General features: G+C 40.3%; 1 protein-coding gene across 7 annotated transcripts in view; it reads left to right on the top strand.

Moving 5' to 3' along the window:
• BICD1 (BICD cargo adaptor 1) overlaps window positions 1-22394 on the top strand; it is a 181368-nt gene that overhangs the window by 89712 nt on the left and 69262 nt on the right. For all 7 annotated transcript variants that reach the window (XM_059816455.1, XM_059816460.1, XM_059816458.1 and 4 more), the window contains exon 2: window positions 7545-7757. In XM_059816455.1, coding sequence (XP_059672438.1) covers window positions 7545-7757 — 213 coding nt within the window. The remainder of the gene's footprint in view (window positions 1-7544; window positions 7758-22394) is intronic.

The following is a 22394-nucleotide window of genomic DNA, read 5'->3' as shown; positions in this document are numbered from 1 at the left end:
ATGACTAATGCTTAGACAGTTGCTTGGGTACAACTGAATTTTGATCAATTATCTCATATTCTTTTTGATCAGGAGACTAGTTAAGCCTAGGAACCGTGCTTGCTGTTCTTAGTTGAAAGAGGAATTAGTGATGGGATCCAGCATCTCTCTATCGTCTACTTCTCTGAGAGTTCAACATCCTGCTTTCTTGAACGCAGGAGGGATTGGACAAATGGAACACTTCTGTAGCTGTAAAACAACAAGCTGTTTTCAGCTAGCCTGTCAACCAAAAATTTCATGGTCTAGTTTTCTTGCCTATATGCCCATGCTGATTCAGGCTGTGTTCTCAATCTGTTTCTGAGTTTTCAGTCTGCTTCCCTGCATGGGCTGTCCATCTCACATGCACACAATACCTATTAAATTCCTCCTTCTTTCATTATTTTGGCTAAATGGGCATCTGTCTGTGTTTTGATTGCAATATGCCTATTACTTGCATTTGAAGCCTTTCATCACTTCAGTATTGGATTCCAAAAGGAAACCTATTGCCCTCTCTCTGCCATCTTAAATGAACATCAGGAGGTCATGTCAACTACATAAAGATTTAATCTAAATTATGAATACATTTTAGAAGCATAGAACTTTCACACTTTTTAAGAAAACATATGTAATATGACTGGAAGCCATCAGTCACTTCTGCAAGGGAGTTGTTCTTTGCTGTTGCACTGCAACACTGCCAAGAAGCACAAGTTGGGTTTAGATTCAGTCCTAACTATTGTGTTCTTCAAGAATAAAACACATTCCGTGTCTAAGACTCTGGACAATCTGTGTACCCAAAGTGTGAGGGAGCAGGGAATGACAAGCAGCCAAGTGACCTGAACCAAGCACTGAGTATATGCCTGTAAGAAAGCCCACAGAGAGAGAGAGATTCCCAGTTAGACTGAATGCTGGCTTGCGTTTACTAGCAAAGAAACTGCAGCGTTCAGGTGAGCAGGGTGTAAAATACTGCACGTAAGTTAAGGAAATAATGTGTATAAATGGAGTCACAACACATCTTGGTGGGGATGGGGGGGGGGCAGTTTTGTATCAGCTCATTTTGAGGGAAGGGCTAGAGCCTGCTCAGCCTTGCCCAGAGGGGATTTCCTCACAGATCTACACCTGCCACTGATTGCTCCTTAGCAGAAAAATGTCAGAGAAGCCTGAGCTTTGGTTAATGACTTGTGAAGAAAGAAAAAAAAAATATATAGTAAGCTTAGTTAAAAAAAACCCCAAAAATCACTTACCTGAAAGAGAGACACAGAATTGCAAGTGACTAAGGGAATATTAAGTGGAAAGTGGGCATTCAGGTTGTGCCATAACATAAGGCCTGTCCTTGACATTAATCCTGGTTAGGCATCTCTAGCAAAGATTTCCATCTGTGGTACCATATTGAGATTTGCCTAGGAAATATGCTACCCTCTTAAATAATTACAAACTGCTTTTTCCCTGCTTTTGTGCTGGGAATGTGGAGGTAACTAATACATAATACGTTCTACTTCGCAGCAAGTTAGCAGCTGAAATAGGAAATCACTTGAACAAGTTCAGTCCTATTGCATTATGCATCAGAAAAACCACGTTAAGTGTCAAAGCCTTAAAGGCAGGCTGCCTGCTCATTCTGATAGCAGTCAGGTCATGTTTTATTGCTTATTAATCATCACTGTCTAGGATAGTGAGTTTCTATGCAAATACTTCAGAATTCCTGCCCCAGGAGGTGGCTAGTAAAAATAAAACTGAAACTCAGAAATAGCATCCTTCATTACCTATTTATGGTTTTAGCTGATCTTTTGTACATGTGCTGCTTTCTACACCTGAGTTAGACATCTAGCTTCTCTTTTGTCCTTTTTTTTTTCAAGTGCTAAATATAATTTTTGTTTTACAGGCATCATTTCATGTCACTCACTGTGCATTATCTTTCTATTGCTGTTTACATTTGTCATATAAATGTTCTTACGTATGTTTAGAACAGTCATGTTTTCTTATTGCTCTTTTACAAATCTCTGCCCATTTTATTCACTGCATTATTTCTCTCATGCTATTTTGCTTCTGACACTGGAATTTCCATCTGAGGTTATTTAGAGTTCAATGGCAAATAGCCTTTTTCTCAAAATTTACACCCTTCTCCATGATCAGACTGACCTCTTACCTGTGTGTGTCCACTGTTGCCATCCATTATCATGCACTCAAACAAATATTGATCATTGTTTTATCATTCTCAAAGTTCAAATTTTAAGATACTCCTAAAAAGTTATGATGCTGTTATATAAACCTTAGGGCTCAGAATATACATACAGTGTTTAATGGCATCTTGTTACTCAGCTTTTATGACTAACTTACAAAAAAAGTATCTTGTAACTTAGTCAACAGCACCCTTTCAAGCAAAGTCTTGAGAGAAGTGATGGGACTAGTATAAGATGAAATTCAGACTGGTATCTGTTTGGACAGTCTTTGTAGCTGACTTCAGCTATTGTGCCTACACTGGGAGTGGGTTTCTCAAGGGAATAGAAGCCATAAAGGGCTATATAGGCCTCTCGGTCCCAATTTGAATTTGGAAGATAATGTGCTTTGTCAGAAAAGCTCTGCAATGGGATTGCTGAAACTAAGAGCTACCAAGGGGCCAGTAGTGATTTCTAAGTGGTTTTAATGAGTAGTCACAGCAAGCAAGGCAGCACCATGCTGAAAAGAACTGCGGTAATTAACTAATATGTCTGCAAGATACAGTACAGCACCAATCTAGAATACTATCATAGGAACAACACAAGCGAGTTGGGCACCATTTCCACAGTTACAACCACAGGTGTCTGTTTCTGTAGTTATTTCTTCGTGGTTTGCTCAGAGAACTCTGTTGCCTATGTTGATGTACTTGTCCCAATCCAGTTGAAAAGATGGAAAAGCATGGAAGAGCCTGGCCCTGCTTTTGCCATCCTGGCATCGCATGAAATTTGCTTTAGGGAGAAGCTGGTGTGGTACTAATATAGGTGACAAAGTACTTTTAGGCAGGAACAGCATCTTTCCAGGAGCCAAACTATATACCTTCACTATAAATATCTGACCAAAATATCGGTATCTTCTTCAATGGTGAGCACAGGGAACACCTGCTCTCCTTTTGCCTGGTACTTCTTCCTCTCCCTCGGTGTCCCGTTGTATCAAAGGAAAGCTATTTCCCCAGTCAGGCTTCCATAGCAGGCTGGTATTCTCCCATATACAATACTATAAGATATGTTCAGCAAACCAGTTTGTATCTGACACTTGACCCAAACACAAGTGAACTTTCTTTAGCCTGCAGTCTAGGTTACCACCTTCTCATGTTTTGACCTTCATCTGCTGTTTCTTCCTTCCATACCTGATGCCAATGCCAGCTGCATCCAGCTCACATGTATAAATGCCTGTGTTTGTGCCAAATGCTCCTGCAGTTTGTATCTCATCCATTATAGGCCCTTACCAATGTGGATTTCCCAGCTCCTGGCGACCTTTTGACTCTTTCCTGTCTAACATGTTCAGGAGGTAATTGTGAAGGCTGAAGTGGGATGTTCCAGCTCTCCCTGGCTCCAGCCCATTCGTGCTGCTGGCTGAGTATGGGTGTTCGTGCAAAGTGGTGGTGTGAGGCATATTGTCTCAGGCCTGGAAACCTGTGGTTGGTGGAAGACAGTTGTGCCTGTCATAAAGTTAGTGGACCTGGAAAGTTTTTTGGGGGGCTAACTTTTCCTGCTACAGGGATGGCTTCAGTGAAATAAGTGTGCACAGTGAATTGAAATATTGATATCATAGCGGGGTTATAAGGTTTTACAAATAAGTAAACATATTAGGCAAATTACTAAAATATAAAATCAAAGTATAACAAATATCTGGCTACCACCTGAGACACGTTGTTGTATGGCTTAATTTAAAAGTGATCAATCTCATGGAAGGCTTTAAGTGGGTATGTCTGGAAAGTTTAAACTTTTTGGTGTTCTACACAGACCATGAAATACAGAAGCAGGACTTTTTGCTTGCTTTTTAATTAAAAGACATCTCATCTTGTTCTCCTTGTGTGGATCTGCATAATCTCCATCGATATGGAAAGAGAACTATGCTTCCTTTCTTTCCTTCCCCTGATTTTTAAAATATTGATAGCAGTTTAAGATAGAAATGGAATAGTATAATATACAGTAATGTTCAAATTATTTTCTCTGACATTTTCTGTAGTCATAGGTACAAGGAAATGTTAAGTACACAGTAATGTTCTGTTACGCTATGCACTCTCCCCAAACTCTGTATTCATGGCCGTTCTCAAACATCACGCATGCTAAAATGCACCTTCAAAGTACATTTGATGAAAACATGGTATGCATCTGGAAGGCCAATCATTACTGTGTACTGGTACCCATAGTGCTTTAACTGTACAGCCAGGGATCAGGTTAGGAAAGCTAAAGCCCTGATAGAATTGAATCTGACCAAGGATGTCAAGAGCAATGAGAAAAGCTTCTATATGTACATCAGCGATAAAAGGAAGACTAGGTAAAATGTGGGCCCTCTCCAGAAGGAAATGGGAGATCTGGTTACCCAGGATATGGAGAAGGCTGAGGTACTCAATGACTTTTTTGCCTCAGTCTTCACCGGCAAGTGCTCAAGCCGCACCGCCCAAGTCACAGAAGGCAAAGGCAGGGACTGGGAGAACGAAGTACCGCCCACTGTAGGAGAAGATCAGGTTTGAGACCATCTAAGGAACCTGAAGGTGCACAAGTCCATGGGACCTGATGAGATGCACCCATGGGTCCTGAGAGAACTGGTGGATGAAGTTGGTAAGCCACTATCCATCACATTTGAGAAGTTGTGGCAGTCCAGTGAAGTTCCCACTGACTGGAAAAAGGGAAACATAACCCCCATTTTCAAAAAGGGTGAAAAGGAAGACCCGGGGAACTACAGGCCAGTCAGTCTCATCTCTGTGCCTGGCAAGATCATGGAGCAGATCCTGCTAGCAACTATGCTAAGACACATGGAAAACAAGTAGGTGACTGGTGACAGCCAGTATGGCTTCACTAAGGGCAAATTGTGCCTGACAAATTTGGTGGCCTTCTACAACGGGGTTACAGCGTTGGTGGATAAGGGAAGAGCAACTGATGTCATCCCACCTGGAGTACTGCATTCAGCTCTGGGGCCTCCAACATAAGAACGACATGGACCTGTTGGAGTGAGTCCAGAGGAGGGCCACAAAGATGATCAGAGGGCTGGAGCACCTCTCCAGGTGACAGAGCTGAGACAGTTGGGGTTGTTCAGCCTGGAGAAGAGAAGTCTCCAAGAAGGCTTCCAGTACCTGAAGTGGGCCCACAAGAAAGCTGGAGAGGGACTTTTTACAAGGGCATGTCATGATAGGACAAGGGGTAATGGCTTTAAACTGAAAGAGGGTAGATTTACATTAGATACAAGGAAGAAATTCTTCACCATGAGGGTGGTGAGGCCCTGGAAAAGGTTGCCCAGAGACATTGTGGATGCCCTATCCCTGGAAGTGTTCAAGGCCAGGTTGGATGGGGCTTTGAGCAACCTGGTATAGTGGAAGGTGTCCCTGGCCCTGGCAGGGCGGTTGGAACTAGATGATCTTTAAGGTCCCTTCCAACCCAAACCATTTTATTACATGATTCTTTGATATAACTATAGTTCTCTGGTAGAGAGGGCTCCAGCTCCCATTTCTTCATAAGCTTCTTCAGCCCTGTCAGTCCTACCTGCTGTTCTGCTGTGTTTTGATTTTTCCCCTGGATACGTGGCCTTTACATTTGTCTTTTAGAATCTTTATTGGACTGGTGCTTTTTGCTCAGTCTCAAATTAGGAACAGTGAGCCATCGAATGTAAGTATGTAGAATAAGATATAATCGATTAGCACTGTTCCTGAAACAGTCTTCTTAGATTCACAGATATAGTGACTGAATCAGTGCTTAACAGTTTCATTAAATTGAATTTCTTGTTATTTGGAAAATCCTATTCAGCAAGTTGCTTATGCTTGCTATTTCAGTAACTTGCAGTCTTTTGAGAAGACAGCTGTGTTAATACATTATTGAATATTTTTAGAATCCTTTAAAGCTGAGTTCACAGGATTCTTTAACTGAAGTAGACTTAAAAGCTAAAAAGTTTTTGAACAGGGTTTTGCTTTGAAGTTTCTAAGGGGCTGCTTCAGTTCTAGTGCCAGTAAAACTTAGAATGTGTTCTGAAAGGCTATAAATAGGGACAGTAAAACAATGTATTTCATTTGGCAAGTAGTTCTTACCGAAGGGAAGGTAATGGAGGCCACTGCTTATAGTGGGTACAAATGTATACTCTGCTTTGTGATTTCATAGGGCTGGGTAGAAATTAGGCTTTTGGGGAGAATTTCCCACTGAAAGAACATCTATTACCATGAATTACATCTCTCTCCTACATTGGGGAAAAAAAAATTAAAATCACAGCCTTTCAAACACACTTTTTTTGAATTAAGATATGAGAGAGCTTTTGCCTATGTTAGGCTAAATATTCTTCTTTTGGCTTTTTCTAGAATTAGGCCATGTCATTTTCAACCAAATGTCTGTTTTTAAAGGCAATACAAACAAAACATGTTTTGCTTTTATTTTATTTTATATATTATTTTATTACTATTTTGAGTTTATTACTGTTTTTATTTTATTTTTATTTATATATTATTTTGTGTTATTATGTTATTTTTTATGTTATATTATTGTGGGGTTTCCCCCTCTGTCTATCATAGCTAAATGATATCTCCATCACTTCAACTATCGTGGCTTGTACTTTGCTTTCTTCCAGGTTGTTTCAGAGCTGTCCAAAATAACATCAGAAATTGTCACTGAAAAATACTGCTTTATTAAACTGATGACTCTAAGCCAGTAACAAGAAGAGGAAGAATCACTGAAAATTACCTATATATTTAGAAACTTGAATACTTAAATATTGTTTCTTTTCAGCAGAAGCAGAAAACACTGAGTACAAATGAAATGAAGGGGCTGTCAAACTCCATGTTTAGCTTACAAGTGGTGTAGATGGTCACTGCTTGATACTCAGCTCATTTATCTTTCTTCCAAGTTATGGGAAGCTTTTTTCCATACCATGAAGTCAGCTCCTATAATAAAAGATTGTTGAAAATGGAAAGCAATTTAGAAAGATTTGTCAGTTATTTATGCTCTTTAAAACAAAACAAACCACACATTTATTTTGCAGAACTAGAAAAGAAAGGAATTGACAAATTATCAGCTGGCCTCATGCAGGAGAGTTAAACACTGGCACTAATTAATGGCTAGTTAGCAGAGCACCATCTTGATCTCAGTGGAGGTCGCTTGGATAGGGGCCATAAATCCATACCGCAAATGAGAACAGCTTCAAGATGCTTCATTTCAGCTAAATGAGATGGTGGCCCTCAGCTGCTAGGAAGCTGCTAAGGCACTATTTATTAGGTTAGAGTTTGGGACTCACAGTTCTATTTCCTTCCTGCTGGCTCTGCAGCTGCTCATTATTGTTGATAATTTTTCTAGGGCTTCAGTAGTTTTATACTGTGCACTGTTTTCTTCTTGCAGGCATTTGGACAGTCCTTCTCGATTCACCGCAAAGTGGCTGAAGATGGTGAAACACGTGAAGAGACTCTCCTCCAGGAGTCTGCATCAAAAGAAGCTTATTACCTCGGGAAGATTTTGGAGATGCAGAACGAGCTGAAGCAGAGCAGGGCGGTGGTCACCAACGTTCAGGCAGAGAATGAGAGACTCACTGCTATTGTCCAAGACTTGAAAGAGGTAAATGGGGGTGTGCACAGAGCAAGGGGCTGAATTTTCTTGGAGTATCATGGATGGCATGGCTCTGAGTCATAAAAATACTACAAGAAGTAAAAATGCTCACCTACCAGTCTGTGATCGTCCCAGAAACCATCTGGCCTGAGAGGGCTATAATTCAGAAAGGAAAAAATGTAACTTTTTTTATTACTTTTAAACAACAACAAAACATCCCTACAAATATAATAAAATCTAATTCAGGAAGCTGTAATTTCCAAAGTCCTTTTAGGATTTTGCATTGTATTTTATAGCACCCACGTATAAGTGAATTTTACATAAACGTATTTTCTGCACGCTCCCGATATTCATGCAACTCCTCTCTGTCTCAACATTCACATCATTTCTCAGGTATTCTGGATTGGCTAGGATTAGATAAAGCTTTTGCCAGATTTATTCTCCTGTAGAGCAAAATTAAAATGCATAATCATGTTTAGAAAATGGGCAACAGTAAGGAAGCCACATGTAGTTATTGGCCACAGAGGACACAGTGGTTATTGATTACTTTCAATGGAGAAATTAGTAATAGTTAATAATTTGATTTTTTTCCTTGATATCTGGAAGTTTAGAGAGGTTTTTTACTTACTATTGCTTCCACATCCCAGCTAGTGGAGAACTGATCTAATTTTACTGATTTATTCTTTCCGCATTGATGGTTAGTTTGCACAACCCATTTAGCAAAGCTCAACACAAGTCCATACACGAGAGGAAGATGACTCTGTTTCCTTCAGCTTTACTAGCAAATTGGCTCTTGCTGACGTTCTCATACACTCCCTAAGATGTGTGTGTCCCGCCACTCTGGCCAGCACTAAATTGTGGTGAAATGGAGGGTAAGGGATACTGAGTATCAAGTCCTCGTCACCTGTCCCGGGTTCCTCGTAGATTTGTGAGTATGTGCTTGGTTTGGATATACCTTTCATGCCCATAAATTGATGTTTATTGAAATCTTTTGCCTCTTTGGCTTGTCCCACTCCTGTGAGTCACTGTGCAACACTGCTGGTCTATTCATTTCTCTCTAGTCTCCTGCCTTGGTGTAGGCTGTTCTTGCAATCTGGGTGTCTGAGAAGTTGCACATGAGTCCGCTGTGGTCCTGATGGCCTGTTCATCAAGGTGCCTTCAATGCTTACACTTCTGCTCTTTCTTCTAGTGCTTTCACACACACATTCATATTTCATTCACAGTGGCCTTACTGTTTCTCTTACAAACCTCTACAGATTCAGTTTTCTAAGCAGAGCAACTACACGCAGGGGAAGGCAGCACTTGGAAGTAACCCCACATCTTTCCTGCTTTCCCCAGGAATGCTTGGACTTAGGGGCTCTTCCCACTGTCTAGCTGCTGGAAGAGATCTTTCCTAGGTGATTCTGGAAAAATGCTTCTTTCGTGTGAATTTAACAAATTAGCAAAGATTATCATGTTTTCTGTAGTTGAGTGGAATGGCATCCTCTTAACCTACAGAAACCCCTGGGACAGGGTCTCCCTGGGACTGGGTCCTTTACTCCCATTGAACATTCTTATTTAATGGTTGCACTGCGCTTGCCCATAACACAAGTCAGGTTTCAGTAAGAAGTAAGTATGTGCTAGTTATTCACAAGATCCAAATGAAATATGTGATTGTGATTGCTGTTGCTGTGGTTGACAGAAAAAAAATAAAAAGGAAATCAAGTTTATATCTACTCATCCTAAAATCATATCCTAAAAGCTTCTCTGGTAGCAGGTAATCAGCTGCTGACACACCTACCCAACCATTTGGTTAAAGATCACAGGCGAGCAGAATCCTAATGACCTGGGGTTCAGTCACAGATGAACAACCAAGATAGAGGATACACGTTTGTCTTTGTACTCAATTCCTTCCTCTGGGGTCTCCTTGGGATTCCTTCAAACGCAAATCTCTCTTCCATTTTCTATCATGATTATTGATCTGTAAGTTATTTAGGAGGCGGTTTCAGTACCTGTCCTCCCTAGAATATTGATTGTCCTCATTTCTTTGGAGATAATAGTTAACCCCTAGTGTGAGACCAGCTGCAATTATTTCCTGTTCCAATGCTAGATAGAAACAAGCCCTGGTAGTTAATTAAAGTGCAAGAAAAGAATTTACTTGAATAAAAATAAGGCTGATAAGCTGTTTGTTATTATTAAGATGATGTTGGACCCTGAGTATAAAGTCCTTGACTATGTTGGACTTTTATTTCATGGAACTACAATCAATATATTTAAATGTAAATGGGATTAGTGCAGTCAGTTCATTACCAAGCTTACACCAGACACTGTTATGATTAATTACTTGAATATAATAAAAGATCAAGGGTGATTGACACCTACCTCAGGCTCTTAGGAATCTTGTCACACTGAATTACACTGGTATTTCACCTTGTGCTTAAAGGAGTCTCAGCCTTGTACCCAGCTCAGTATACCTTGGTCCAAACATACAAATTCTGAGGCTGCGAGGTCCAGGTGCCTGTAGAAATGACATGCCCTTCTACTGTAAGTGTTTGTGAACTTTGTCTGCTTGGTTCTGGGTACTGCTGACAGGAAAAGGTAGACTTAGCTTTCTCCAAGTCTTGACAACCCCTAAGGCAGAAAAAAAATTATTTTTTTTATGAAATGTCTGGTACGTTTTGGGGTAAAGACAGTTATTAGAAGCTGCCACAGGTAGATTGCTACAATGAGAAAGAAATTTGTCTGTTTAACCAGTATATTTGAAAATCTAGTTAGAGGAAAAAAAAGGAAGAAAAAAGGTTGGTCTTCATGTGAGCGCCACACTGAGTGATGTAAAGATAGATTCTAGATGTAAGTTACTTGGCTGCATCCTGTCTTTTCCCCTCCCTGCTTCACCACCACCAAGAGAATATGCTTTATAGTTATTTTTTAAACCTTACTAAGACACCTTATAAGCTAAAACAGAAAATAGTCACTCCTGTCACCTTCAGACTTAATAGAAAAGCTTTGAAAAACTGCTTTGTGGTTCTGGAAATAGCATTTTTGCATAGATGACAGAAACTTATGGTACTTTATCTGTGCACTCAGTCCCTTACGACACTGAAGACTGATTGTTAGGTTTTCAAAAAGTGACCTGTGTTATTGGTACCACAGCCCTAAATAACACAGTTGGTGCTCCTCCATTCTCTAGTCTGTTGTGGGAGTTCCCTTCCAAATACATTCTGCTCTCTGAATTTGCACAGAAATCCATAGTCATATGAATGTGTATGAGCATTTTGCGAACCATCAGAATACACAAGCATGAAAGCTGATGACTTTTAGGAATGTTGGGAATTCTGTAGCCCCAGAGTTTAAAAATTCATGTGTTTTTGCAAGTATCTGCCATATAGTCACAGCTGATGTCTGCAGGACAGCTTGACCTGGATCCTTCTTGCTATAAAAAGGAATGTATCAGGCTCAGGTCTCTGGAGATTAAGCATCTTAGTCTGGGAAAGCAAACAAACTGATTTCAATGGTCATCACTAGAAGACAATGTATTTTTTAAGAACTTGAGCATTTGTTTCACCCTGATGGTGAACCAGGAATCTCTGTACACAGATGGCTTTCTAGATTCATGTTAAAATGATCAAAAGAGTAAAACATCAGCAGCATTATTTTTGATGTAACAAAAATCTCTGGCGTTTTGGATAGGAATGTTATTAACTATCATCTAACTAAATAAAATACACATTTTGGAAAGCAGGTAGCCCTTTTCATTCTTTTTTCCCACCAAGACCTCAGACAGGGGACGCAATATGTTATTTGGAGATTCTTTAAACTGCTGTAAATACACTGATTTTACAAGTGAGGCCAGAGAGATAATTTTTTAGCAGAGACCAGATTTCGCATATGTTATGAATCACACAGTTTATGGTAGGTAGCCTCTCTGTGTGGAGAGATCAGTATGATTATTAGCTCATGTAACCTTTTCTAACTGCCTGACTTTTATTATAAATATTAAAGAAAAATTTTTTAAAAATACAGTCTTTTATCATTTTCTAATTCTCTGGTGTTTGTTTTTTCCTATTTAAAAACACTGTGTTTACTTATAGTAAGGAGATGAGTGACTGGTTCTTCCATTTGTGCCATTGAAAAATCTTTCTTTATGGTAACCATAAGCACTTTATAGATGGTTTAAGAAGATTAAATCACTACTCTGAAAAGGTGGTAACTGACAGAGGTGGTTATACAAGCAGAAACAATCCAGATCAGAAGCTGGAGCAGAAAGTTCTTGTGATGAGATCATATATCTCCTTCGTGAGGAAGCTGAATGCCTTGGAGTTGGGCATCTGACTCAAAAGAGGTGGCTACTGAAGGGAAAAATCATGAAGCAAAGAGGAGAAGCAGGTGAAACTGTAGAAAATGGAGATGAAAGATGCTAATATGGTTTGGGTTTTGACTAGGATTAGGAGTGGTGTGAGGTGGGTAGATGAGTGCTTTTGTTCCTGAAGAGGCTGGCAGGTATGGGTCAGCTCTTTCTTCCCAGCAAGACTAGTGAAAAGAAGGAGGAATAACATAAAGTCAGGAAGCAAAGGGTTAAATCTCATAGTCTGTGCTACTGAATGTCACTGCAGCAGCTGCTAGGCTTGCAGAAAGAAGTTGGCATCTGTGTACCTGCAGTCCAGGAGACAAAAGATGAACAGGGAGGTTTATGTGATGACAATGTTAATGGGCCATGGCAACAGCACACACCTGGGCTTCCAGAGGGCAAAAGTAGGGATGAGGGCACTGGAAAATTGGGTGGGGAGAAAAATATAAATTGGTGAGGCATTATGTGCTGAAAGCAGGTGGAAAAAAAATTGTGCAGCCCCACTGGCCTTGAAATCAATAGCTAAACTTCTATTCACTTCAGCTGTAGAAAGATCTTGTACTTCTTGCTAATGAGGAAACATATGGGTGTGAGAGCTTGGACTTTTTTTGAGGGGAAACTATGTATGATGCAAAGCTTAAGCATTTGTGCTGGGTAAATAATTAGAATGTTTACTGTTAGCTATGGCCATTTCAGAAACGTGACCTCATACTAACTGGCCACATCTGCATTCTGAAAATATATGGGAAATGGAAAAACTTACAGGCACTGTGTTCAAGCTGACTTTTATCTAAAAAAAAATTAAGAATCGGTATTTTTATACTAAATATACCTTCAAAAATTTCCTAATTGGCTACTTCCTATTTAGAAATTTTTTCTCAGTCTGAAGAGTTAAGCTTTATTCTGAATTGTCAAAAATGAGAGAAAAACCTAAAAACCTTAAATGTGAACACACATCTAGCTAATACCCACATCAATTTCAGGTTCTTGTTTTGTTGCTCTAGGGTTAGACTATAACAAGATTTGGGTACACAACACTTCCTATTTAATGTAGGATGTAGTTAGGTCCAAAACTGAGATCCTTAATACGTTCAATTGTCATCTATTCCTGGAGGCTCCTGCAGTCATTAGGTACCTATGTTTCTACCTGTAAAATTTTCTGCCCATCTAATGGTCTGTTTCCAGACATGTTCAGGAACACCTCTGACTTGGACTGAGGTCTATTATTACACTGTTGCTGGATATTGAGCACTGTTGTACGTGCTACTGGGATCCTCGGAGGAGATGCTTCCCTAGCTGACCTCATCACCTAGTGATGTCCTTCCACTCTCTGGTTCTCTGATTGCAGCGAGGTTAGGGGCTCCAATTTCATCTTTGCCTGAGGGATTATGAATCCACCTCTCCCTCTGAAGAAAGTGACCTAGCAGTCAGTTGGAAGGCTCTTCATTCCTTCAGATGAAGCTGTTCCACTTTGTTGGGGGACAGTTAGTATTTTGTGGGTCAGGGAGAGTGAGAGTGAGTAAGCTCATAAGAATGACTATAGCCTAAAGGCTAAGCCACTCAGCTGGGAATAGGGAACTAGTTCTAGTCCCTATTTCAATTAATGTTTAATAAGAAATACTTAAATATTAATTGGGGCAGAGACCAGAACCCCAGTCTCTCCTCTGTGAGGTGACAGCCCTCAGCAAAGGCTGTCTCTGTCCCTCAGAGAGGGCATAGTCTTCGGCCTGGATCTCCCGTGGCTAGTGGTTTGACTGCTGAGCCCTTGGAGGGAGGTAGCTCCAGGTTACCATGTGAGGTTACTTTCTCCAACTCTATGTTGAAGAAAGATGGAAAAGATAAGTCCAAGAGAGGAATCACTGCTACGAACCGCATACTGCAGGAAGCACCTTTTAGCAGCCTGGGCATAGTGACAAAGCTCTCTTAGAGAGTAGTGAACTCTCTTCAGTGTTATTAGCTTGCTTTCCCTTGTAGTTGTCTAAATTTCTTCATGCATAAAATAGGGAACCTGTGATTGTGCTTTGATTATCCTAGACAGTGAAGTGATTTAAGTGACTGCAGTTTTGACTGTGACAGTGCATGCAGCATCCTTCCATGATCTCGCCTCCTCCCTCATGGTGTTGCCCTGTGCTTCCCAGTGACTGCACTGACAGACTTACACCACTCAATCTGCTGAAGAAAAGAAGTTTCTTTTGGCATTTGTGCTGATTAGATAAAGCCTGTGTTATAAATATATTTATCTTCTTACCAACATTATGCTGGTACTTGCAGCAATGATGTCATTTCTAGAGGGAGAATGAGTAAGGAAATACAGTGAAGTATTCAGCGCGGCCATTGCTAATGGTGTCTTCATCTTAATGTACCTTCATACGAGCACTGCTTTTTGAAAAGAAGCTGTAGGAATGTGATGCCAGAGCAGCCCACGGAGATGACTGTGGGCGTCAGAGCTTCTGGAGAAACAAAGTGCCGCAGAGGAGTGATACAGAGATGGCAGTACTGTTCCTCCCGTCATGAGTGCTCTCTCATCACAATTTAGGGTAGTATTAGCATAGTCACTCTAAATGTCTGTATTTACATTGCTCTGTTTTGAAAGTTTCCTTCAACTGGATAGAACTGGCTCTAAATTAGGCTTAGAATATAAATTTGTTACTTTGCCCACTGGGAGGTGTTTTTCTTTTCTCCCTCCTGTTTTTAGAAAAGCTTGCTGAAGGGAGATTTTCCAGCTTGCTGGTGCCTAGCTACCCTCATAAATTTTTCTCCCTCCTTTGCTGACAGTGCTAATGGGTTTTTTGTCTTGAGAGGTGGAAGTTTGCTTAAAAATGTGTTGTTTCCATCTGCTTTCAGGAAAAGTTTTCAGATTGCCCTTAATCCTAATTATTGTATAATAGCATAATGTTCTGAAACACGGGAAATTTTATTAGATGTTGCTGACCAGCTTCACATCAAAATCTAGTGTACACTTGTGTCTTATCTGGACCTCTTCAAAAACATGTTAACGGTTTCTGCAAGCAGTCAGGTGTTAATGCTTTTCCTGTGAAGGCACTTACTTGCCTGTGCTCTATCTAGAGTGGAGAGAGCTGCAGGATCTCCAGGAGCTTTAGCCTGAGCAGGGTGGAGAGTGAGCCTGTCATTGCTCCTAAATCCTGTCCTCTTGACACGGTCTCTGGAAAATCAGGAGTGCGTGTTTGTAAGTGAATGCCACCAGTGGGCCATTGTTGGATTGACTGCAAGTGGTGCCCTTCACTGTCACTGCTGGCCATGCCTTTAACCCTTGTTCTGTTTTTTCTTTCTGACACTTATGCACAACATTTCCATTCATACTGTGTTCATATCAGTCTCACTATTCCTTGTACAAGTGCCTACATCTGCTCACTTTAGGCTGATGTGGACCAGGTGTAATCTCTGTAGAAGAGATCCATTGCAGAGCTTCTCCTAACAGGCAATAAAGGTAGTGCGCAGATCGGTTTGGGGACTGTTGTCGCGACCGGCTGCAATGGGAAAAAATAGCAGCAGACCACACTGAAGTGTAAAGCCTGGCTTTGTGACATGAGGCAGTCTGGAAGGTACAAAACTGTGGAGGTTGTCATCAATGGGTGTTTGCTGACAAAACTTTTTTAATAATTTTCACGTAGTTTTTACAGTGGTTTTGTGAGGGCGTTATTTTGTAAAGTTAGATGCTGATGCTTGTTAAATGGTTTTCTCTGCCCTGTGCATTTACTTTGCCTGTTCGCAGAACTTTACTTCTGAAAAGAAACAAAATGGCTTTTTTCATGTCTTGGAGACAGAAAAATAAAGCAAGCTGTGACTTGTAATCCCACCAAATCTCTCCTCATGCTGTGAAAGGGATAGGTATACTAGTAGCCTGATACTGTCTATCTGTTGAAGAGCTTTGACTATAGGCAGCAAGACCTGTCTTGTGTAGATTGCTTCTGAGTGCCCCTATTAACAGATAAAGGTTTAATTATAAAACTGCCCTTCAACTTAATCTACTACTTAGTTACCACCAAACACTTTCTTGTGGTTCTTATTTCACGCATTGACCAACAAACCACTTGCTTCTGCAGGTGAAACCAAAGGTGGCCGTGGAAAGATTCACTCTTATTTCCTGAAATACGGTTTATAATCCTAAATTGCTATAATCCTGTAACTGCTTGTAAAATGATTGTGTTTCTAAGCTCATAAACCTCATAAGCACCAACTGTAATAGAATAGGAAGGTCAACAGTGCAGGATAAATACATGTTGTTGTGGCACTGTTTTCTCAGGGTAATCTTCAGCTCCTTGTTCTGCTGTTCTCACCCTTGAATACACATGCAAGCTACCAAAAGCAGCTTTGGTTGGTTGTGTTTCCTGTTAGTGAGCCTGGAACAATGACTTAGGATGCAAACTTGTGATCTGACACATGTATGACACCGTTTTCTTTGGCAAGGTTCAGGCATTTAGCTCTGCTGTGAATAACAGAGTCAAACAATGGACAGTAGGGAGGTCAAAAAAAGGCCGGGCAGGATAATGGAGCATAACCAAGGGACCGTTGCATAAATATGGAGTGCCTTATTATAAACGCTCAAATTCCCAGCTCCTTCTTTCAGAAAGGGTCCTTTGCAGGGCCTCAAATAGAAAACGAAAGAGCATGTACTTTTGGCTGTGCTCTGTAATATCTAGGCAGTAATTAATCAAATCAGGATCTGCCAGTGCTCGTTACATAAGATCTGTGAAATAATCACCCCTTATTTGTGCCGCGGTAGCATTTCAAAGCCCTTTACGTACTCCCCTGTACAAGGTATTCTGTGAGAACATGCTGAGGGGACAGCTGTGGAGGTTGGAGGTATACCTGGGTTTAAAGAGGAGTGAGACAGATTTCATGGAGGATGGGGTCATCAGTGCTGCTTATTCCTGAAGATCCAGAGCCAGCTCCCAGCCCAGAAAGTTCCTCAACCACCTGACACAGGGGGCTGGGAGGGGACGCTGGGGAAAGCATCATCATGTAACGTCCCCATTTCTTGGGTGTTACCCATCTGTCAGTGACCGCTGCCAGAGGCAGGGTACTGGACTAGCAGCTCTCTGAACTGAGAAAATGTTACTTTTGTGCGGCCTCTACTTTTTAAAAAATGCATAACTTTGCTAACTTGTTTTTATTTCTAGATGAGGAAGCCCTCATAAGAACTGCTTGTGCTGACTCACTTATTTCAGTATTAATTTGCTGGTTAAGAATAACTTAGGCTTTTGTCTCTTCAAGTGGTGTGGAGTAAGACGGTTTTTGGCAGTGCTGGGATTAGCTGTGTTGCCAGTTTTTAAAGAATCCTTGCAATGTGACCTGGACTCTCAGGAGCAAGAGCCCAGGAGCTGGGCTGGCTTGTACCTTGTGACTTCATTCATTTGCCTGGGATTAAGCGGGAAGGGAAGAATATGCTGGGTGCCAGACTTTCTGAAGCTTGAGTCCAAAAGCTTAAGCACCATTCCTGATAAAATGAAGACATAATAAGAAGGAGGAATTTTTGCTGAAAGTCCTCACTGCCTGAGTGCATAAGCAAATAGAGCATAAGTTTCAGTGACATGTGCCACTGATAAAGAATATTAAACAAAGAATGAAAGTAAGTTTGTTGTCCCTGTTCCAATTAATTCCCTTTGATTTTTTTTTTTTAAATCCTGAGCAGTTCCTGATTTAAAAAAGAAAAAAAATAGAGAGTTAAAGCTTCTCTGAGAGACTGATGCTGTGCTTCCCAGTCATTCAGTGTTAGAATGTGCCTGGCAATTGTTGAATGTTTTATGCCTTCAGGACTCGTTGAGGTTACAGAACAGTAATCTTGATGTATTCCCAGTCGTCCGTACACAAGTGGCGCAGTCTTATTTCTCTTCTCCTGGGAGTCCCTGCGTGCATTGTAGCTCTGACTAACTTTACCTTCTGTTGTTGACTTTCTCCCTTTCTCCGCATACGGATGCATCGTTGCCTGTTTTCCTAACCTGCTTCTTCCTAACCTTTTGACATTGCTCATGATTAAGCAGTGCAGAACTGATGGCACTGAAGAGTCATTGATTCAGAGATGAGATCCACCAAACAAAACTGAAAAACCTAACGATCTCTTCTGGTGCTGTGATTAGTACTTGGACCTTGAGAGAAACTCATGCATGCTGGTCACACATGGACAATAATTAGCAGCCAAGGTAATTGAGCTTCCACATCTGCTCTTATTTGTTGAAAAAACAGATTTATTTTCAGTGTATTTTTTCTTGTCCTTTAATCAATACTGTTTTATTTGCAAGGGTTTCTCCTGGGATTTACTAGGTAATTTTGGGAAATGGGATTTGTCTTTTCCTAAGGAAATGTCTTGGATACCAGGGCAGAGTGTTGCTGGTGACCTGACCCCAGAAGTGGATGATTTGTTAGGTGCAATCAGAGTGAGACTGAGCATCGCTCATACATGCCTTTGGATAGTTAGCAACTAGTAAAAATTTCCTTGGCAAAAAAACCTCCACCAAACAAAAAGAAAGACATCACTTAGAAGCAAAACCTGTAAAACCCTGAAAAATATAAGAAAAGAAAGCATCTTCGGGTTTATATTTTTGTGCTTTATATGATGGCATCCTCTCGTTTGGATTTATTCAGCATACACCTTAGAAAACTGAAGTCTGCTCTATGTGGCAACGTGATGCCATCCTTAAGTATGGTCCTCTGTGGAGTAGTCTTTCCCATTCAATTCCCTTTTCTGCCTCAAAACACCAAACTCATTACCAGTTTGGCACTGGTGTGAAATCATTAATAAGTTTTTGGCTCCCATCATCCGTGCTAATTGTGCTTTCTGCAACAAACTCTGTTCTCAAGGGGAAGAATATAAGAGGAAGATGACAGGAAGGTGAACAGCAAGAAACTTAAATATGCCACCTCTTTTTCTCCATTTGCCCTTATTACAATATATGAGACAAGCTGGTTATTTTTAGTTTTTCTCAACAGTCGGTGCCAGTCAGCATCCAGGAGGAGGGCAGCGAGTCAGGCGGAGGTCAGACAGTGTTATCACCCTTTCATTGTGATGGTCAAATCCACTTTTAAGCTTCAGGATTGAGAGAAATGCACTTTTGCTGGCAAATGTTTTAGATGTGTACGTGCAGATGCTCATACATAATCAGAGCTTGTCTGCTCCTGTGACATTATTGTTCAAAAAACCCCATCAAATAGGTAGGACTAGATATGAATGCAATTTTTGTCTTCACTGCTCATTCATTCTGCTTGTGTAGCCTTTCCTCTCCTTCTGAAGCACACTACATTGGCTCTTTCAGCCAACTGTGCCTTGAAGGCATCATCGTAGATATGTGATTTTCACTTCAGTGAAATGGTCAGGATGTCTGTTCTGATGCTGGCTGTGAACTATATGTGAAGAATCGCTGTGGCATTACAGTGTCAGCTTCAGAGTGAGATGGGTTAAAAATGGGCCATTTCCCATCCGTCCTGCCCACCTAGTCACGAAAATGGGATGCAAAGGCAATACTGGTTGCAAATGCAATACTGTGAGTTTTGACTAATGATACAGGGTAGTTTACATTTTTTGTTCATATTCCCCCTGTCTCATTTTCCCAATGGAAGTGGCAATACAACAGCAGTGAGAAGATACCAGTTTCTGGTTCTGTGCTTAATAGCTGTACTTGATTGAAATGGCAAAATTCTGGCCAATGCGGAGAAAGGAAAATGATTCTTTCCCAAAGAGCTTCTCACAAGTGGTGTTTCATGTGCAGTGACTATCTGCCCCTTTCAAATGAGGTATGCAGGGAGCTCAAGACAGATAAGAAAAAGAGGGAAGAAAAAGTAAAAAAATCTAACTAATAGGTATAGACAGGGGTTGGTTATCAAGTAACTAGGAATATATTAATTAGAGAAATTGAATATTTTGGCCAATACAAGCCAGCAACAAGGTTCCATAAACTGATTCTGCCTTGGTTTGCTCCAAAAACCTGAGAGAAAAAGGACAGCCTTGGTTTGTTGTCCAAGACTTCAAAGGCAGTGAGGAAGAAGGATGGAATCTGCACACCCCTTTGCAAGAGGTCAGAAAAGAAGTTCCAATTCATGAGGACATCTAAGCGTGTTTTGAAGCAGAAGCATAAAAGGTGTCCAAGAAAGCCTATGGATAGGCTTATTCATGATATTTTCAGACATGTTCATAGGCACTTCATACAACTGGTGCTCACCTTGTTTTGGCAGCAATTCTCATAAGCATTTTACTGTGCAGTAAGTTGTTAAGCAGGTAAGAAATAGCTATAAATGTAGATTTATGTGATTAGTGTGTTTTTGACATTCATTTTATTGCAGATCTTTGAGACATCATCTGAATATTTTTGTTTTGGAGACTAGGAAGTACAGCTGGTTTTTATACAGCGTGGTTTGCCCATGCTCTATAAATGTCAGTGATGATTTGAAGTCAGCCCCTTGACAGCTTTCATGTATTAGATTTTTACATTGTTTTATGTTTTTATCTTTTGCAAATGCTTTTAAAAAGCCAGTTATGAATTTTCCATTACCACTTTTCTTGCCCTTTAAAAGTTATGAATGACTCTTCCTCCTAACCTCACTACATAACTTCTTTTCACCAAATTTGTTATGAGATGGAGTTATATACCAGAGCCATAATTCTGTTTTAAAATAAGTCACTCTATAGGCTATAAATGAAATTGAACCTTAAATTGCTACTAGTTTTGAAAAAAACCTATTATGTTGTTAGTCCACTTGAAATTGTATTCACATTTTCAAGGGAAAGAAATAATGACAGTGTTATGTTCTAAAGTTTAAAAAGTGAAAAACTTTTAGAGCATTGGGAAGGAAAAAAACCAACTTATATGGGTCTGGAAACTTAAAATAAGAAACTTACAACCCTGCTGGTGTTTCTGTTTAGGAAATTCTCCTCCTTTTAGCATGTTATCAATAGTAATAAACTCTTCTTGTATGGTTAGCTCTAACACAGGGCAGCTACACCACCTGCCTCTTGCTGAATTCAGGCTGTGAATTGCCTGGGTGAGCTGAGGACTAGTCTCTGGGAATTCAATGAATATTATTACCTAGGTTCACACTGCAGCAATCAGAAAGGCAAGGAGAATCAACTACTGGCTCAGCTTCAGCAACATCTATGTAGATTAATCATTCTTTTATACACATTTACTTTGGGGAACCATATTTCCTTTTCAGACCCAATAAATGCATGTTACAAACTGAAACTCTGAAGTTCTCCTAACACAGTCTAGATTTTTGTTCTTAGCTGAACTCAGAAATATCAGAGATATTGATTCTTTGCATAGTCAGAATAACCAGTGCTACAGCCTCTGGAACTTTGTGCCTTGACACAGGAAGAGCCATGATCATCTATGCAAAGGCAGGATAGTTAGCAAAAATTTTGTTCTTTGACTAAAACTGGAAAGCTCCTTGTTTCCAAAGGTAATGAATTTATTGGAGATTGTTTTCAGCCCTGTTGTCATTTCATTAAAAATCATGGCAATAACTTAGAATGGATTGGAGAGATAATCTTTCTTTCCATCAAGAACCAAATGCAGACTGGATTATCATTGTGTTTTTCATATCATGTTGCACTGACCTTTTCCCCAGGGGGTTGTAAGCAAGCCCAGGACAATAAAACCAAAATAGGCTGGTTTCTTCTTTATTACATGCCACTACTTAAAGAAATCTAGCCTTGACTATCTCTTTTCTGCCCACCACTGCAGCAAAATTCTGGTATAAGAATCATACATCTTATAATGTTTAAAATATCAAAGCTTGTCTTACTACTGAAACTTTAAAAAACACAGTCAGTTTTTGTTACATGTATTGAAGCATTTTTGTTTAATGTTTTTTTATGCTGGACTTTATAAGAAAACTTCCCTCTTAGTTGTGCCTTGAAGTAGCAGAGGCAGCTGTAAGCATCGTTCCCGTCTGAGATCTGGAAGGTCAAGTTATTTTTAAAGCTAGTGCTGCAGCTGAATAACAGTTCAGGCCCTATAATGGTGTCACTCAATGGTGTGGTAAAATGCGTTGTGAAAACAATGGTAAAGTAAAATAAACACATGTCACTTCCTCCACTGAAGTACATAACTCAGGGGCTACCGGGGTGCGGAGCCATGTGCCTTCTCCTCCTCTGGCTTTCTGCTTTCCAGCTCCCATCTGTAATCCATTAGGAACTTTCATTATTCCAGCATGATTGGGGTTAACTTCTAAACGTGATTTATTGCTGCCTCCTCTCCTAAACACATAGGCTGAACCTGTGTTTTCAGCTACGCTGTTCTCCAGTTAGATTCAGAATTTTTTTCTTGCTGTAATTTTCACTTTATAGTATGGGGTTTTATTGCACA

This window comes from Gavia stellata, chromosome 4, assembly GCF_030936135.1.
Source record: "Gavia stellata isolate bGavSte3 chromosome 4, bGavSte3.hap2, whole genome shotgun sequence".
Taxonomy (NCBI): Eukaryota; Metazoa; Chordata; class Aves; order Gaviiformes; family Gaviidae; genus Gavia; species Gavia stellata.
This window is presented reverse-complemented; position numbering and strand designations above follow the sequence as displayed.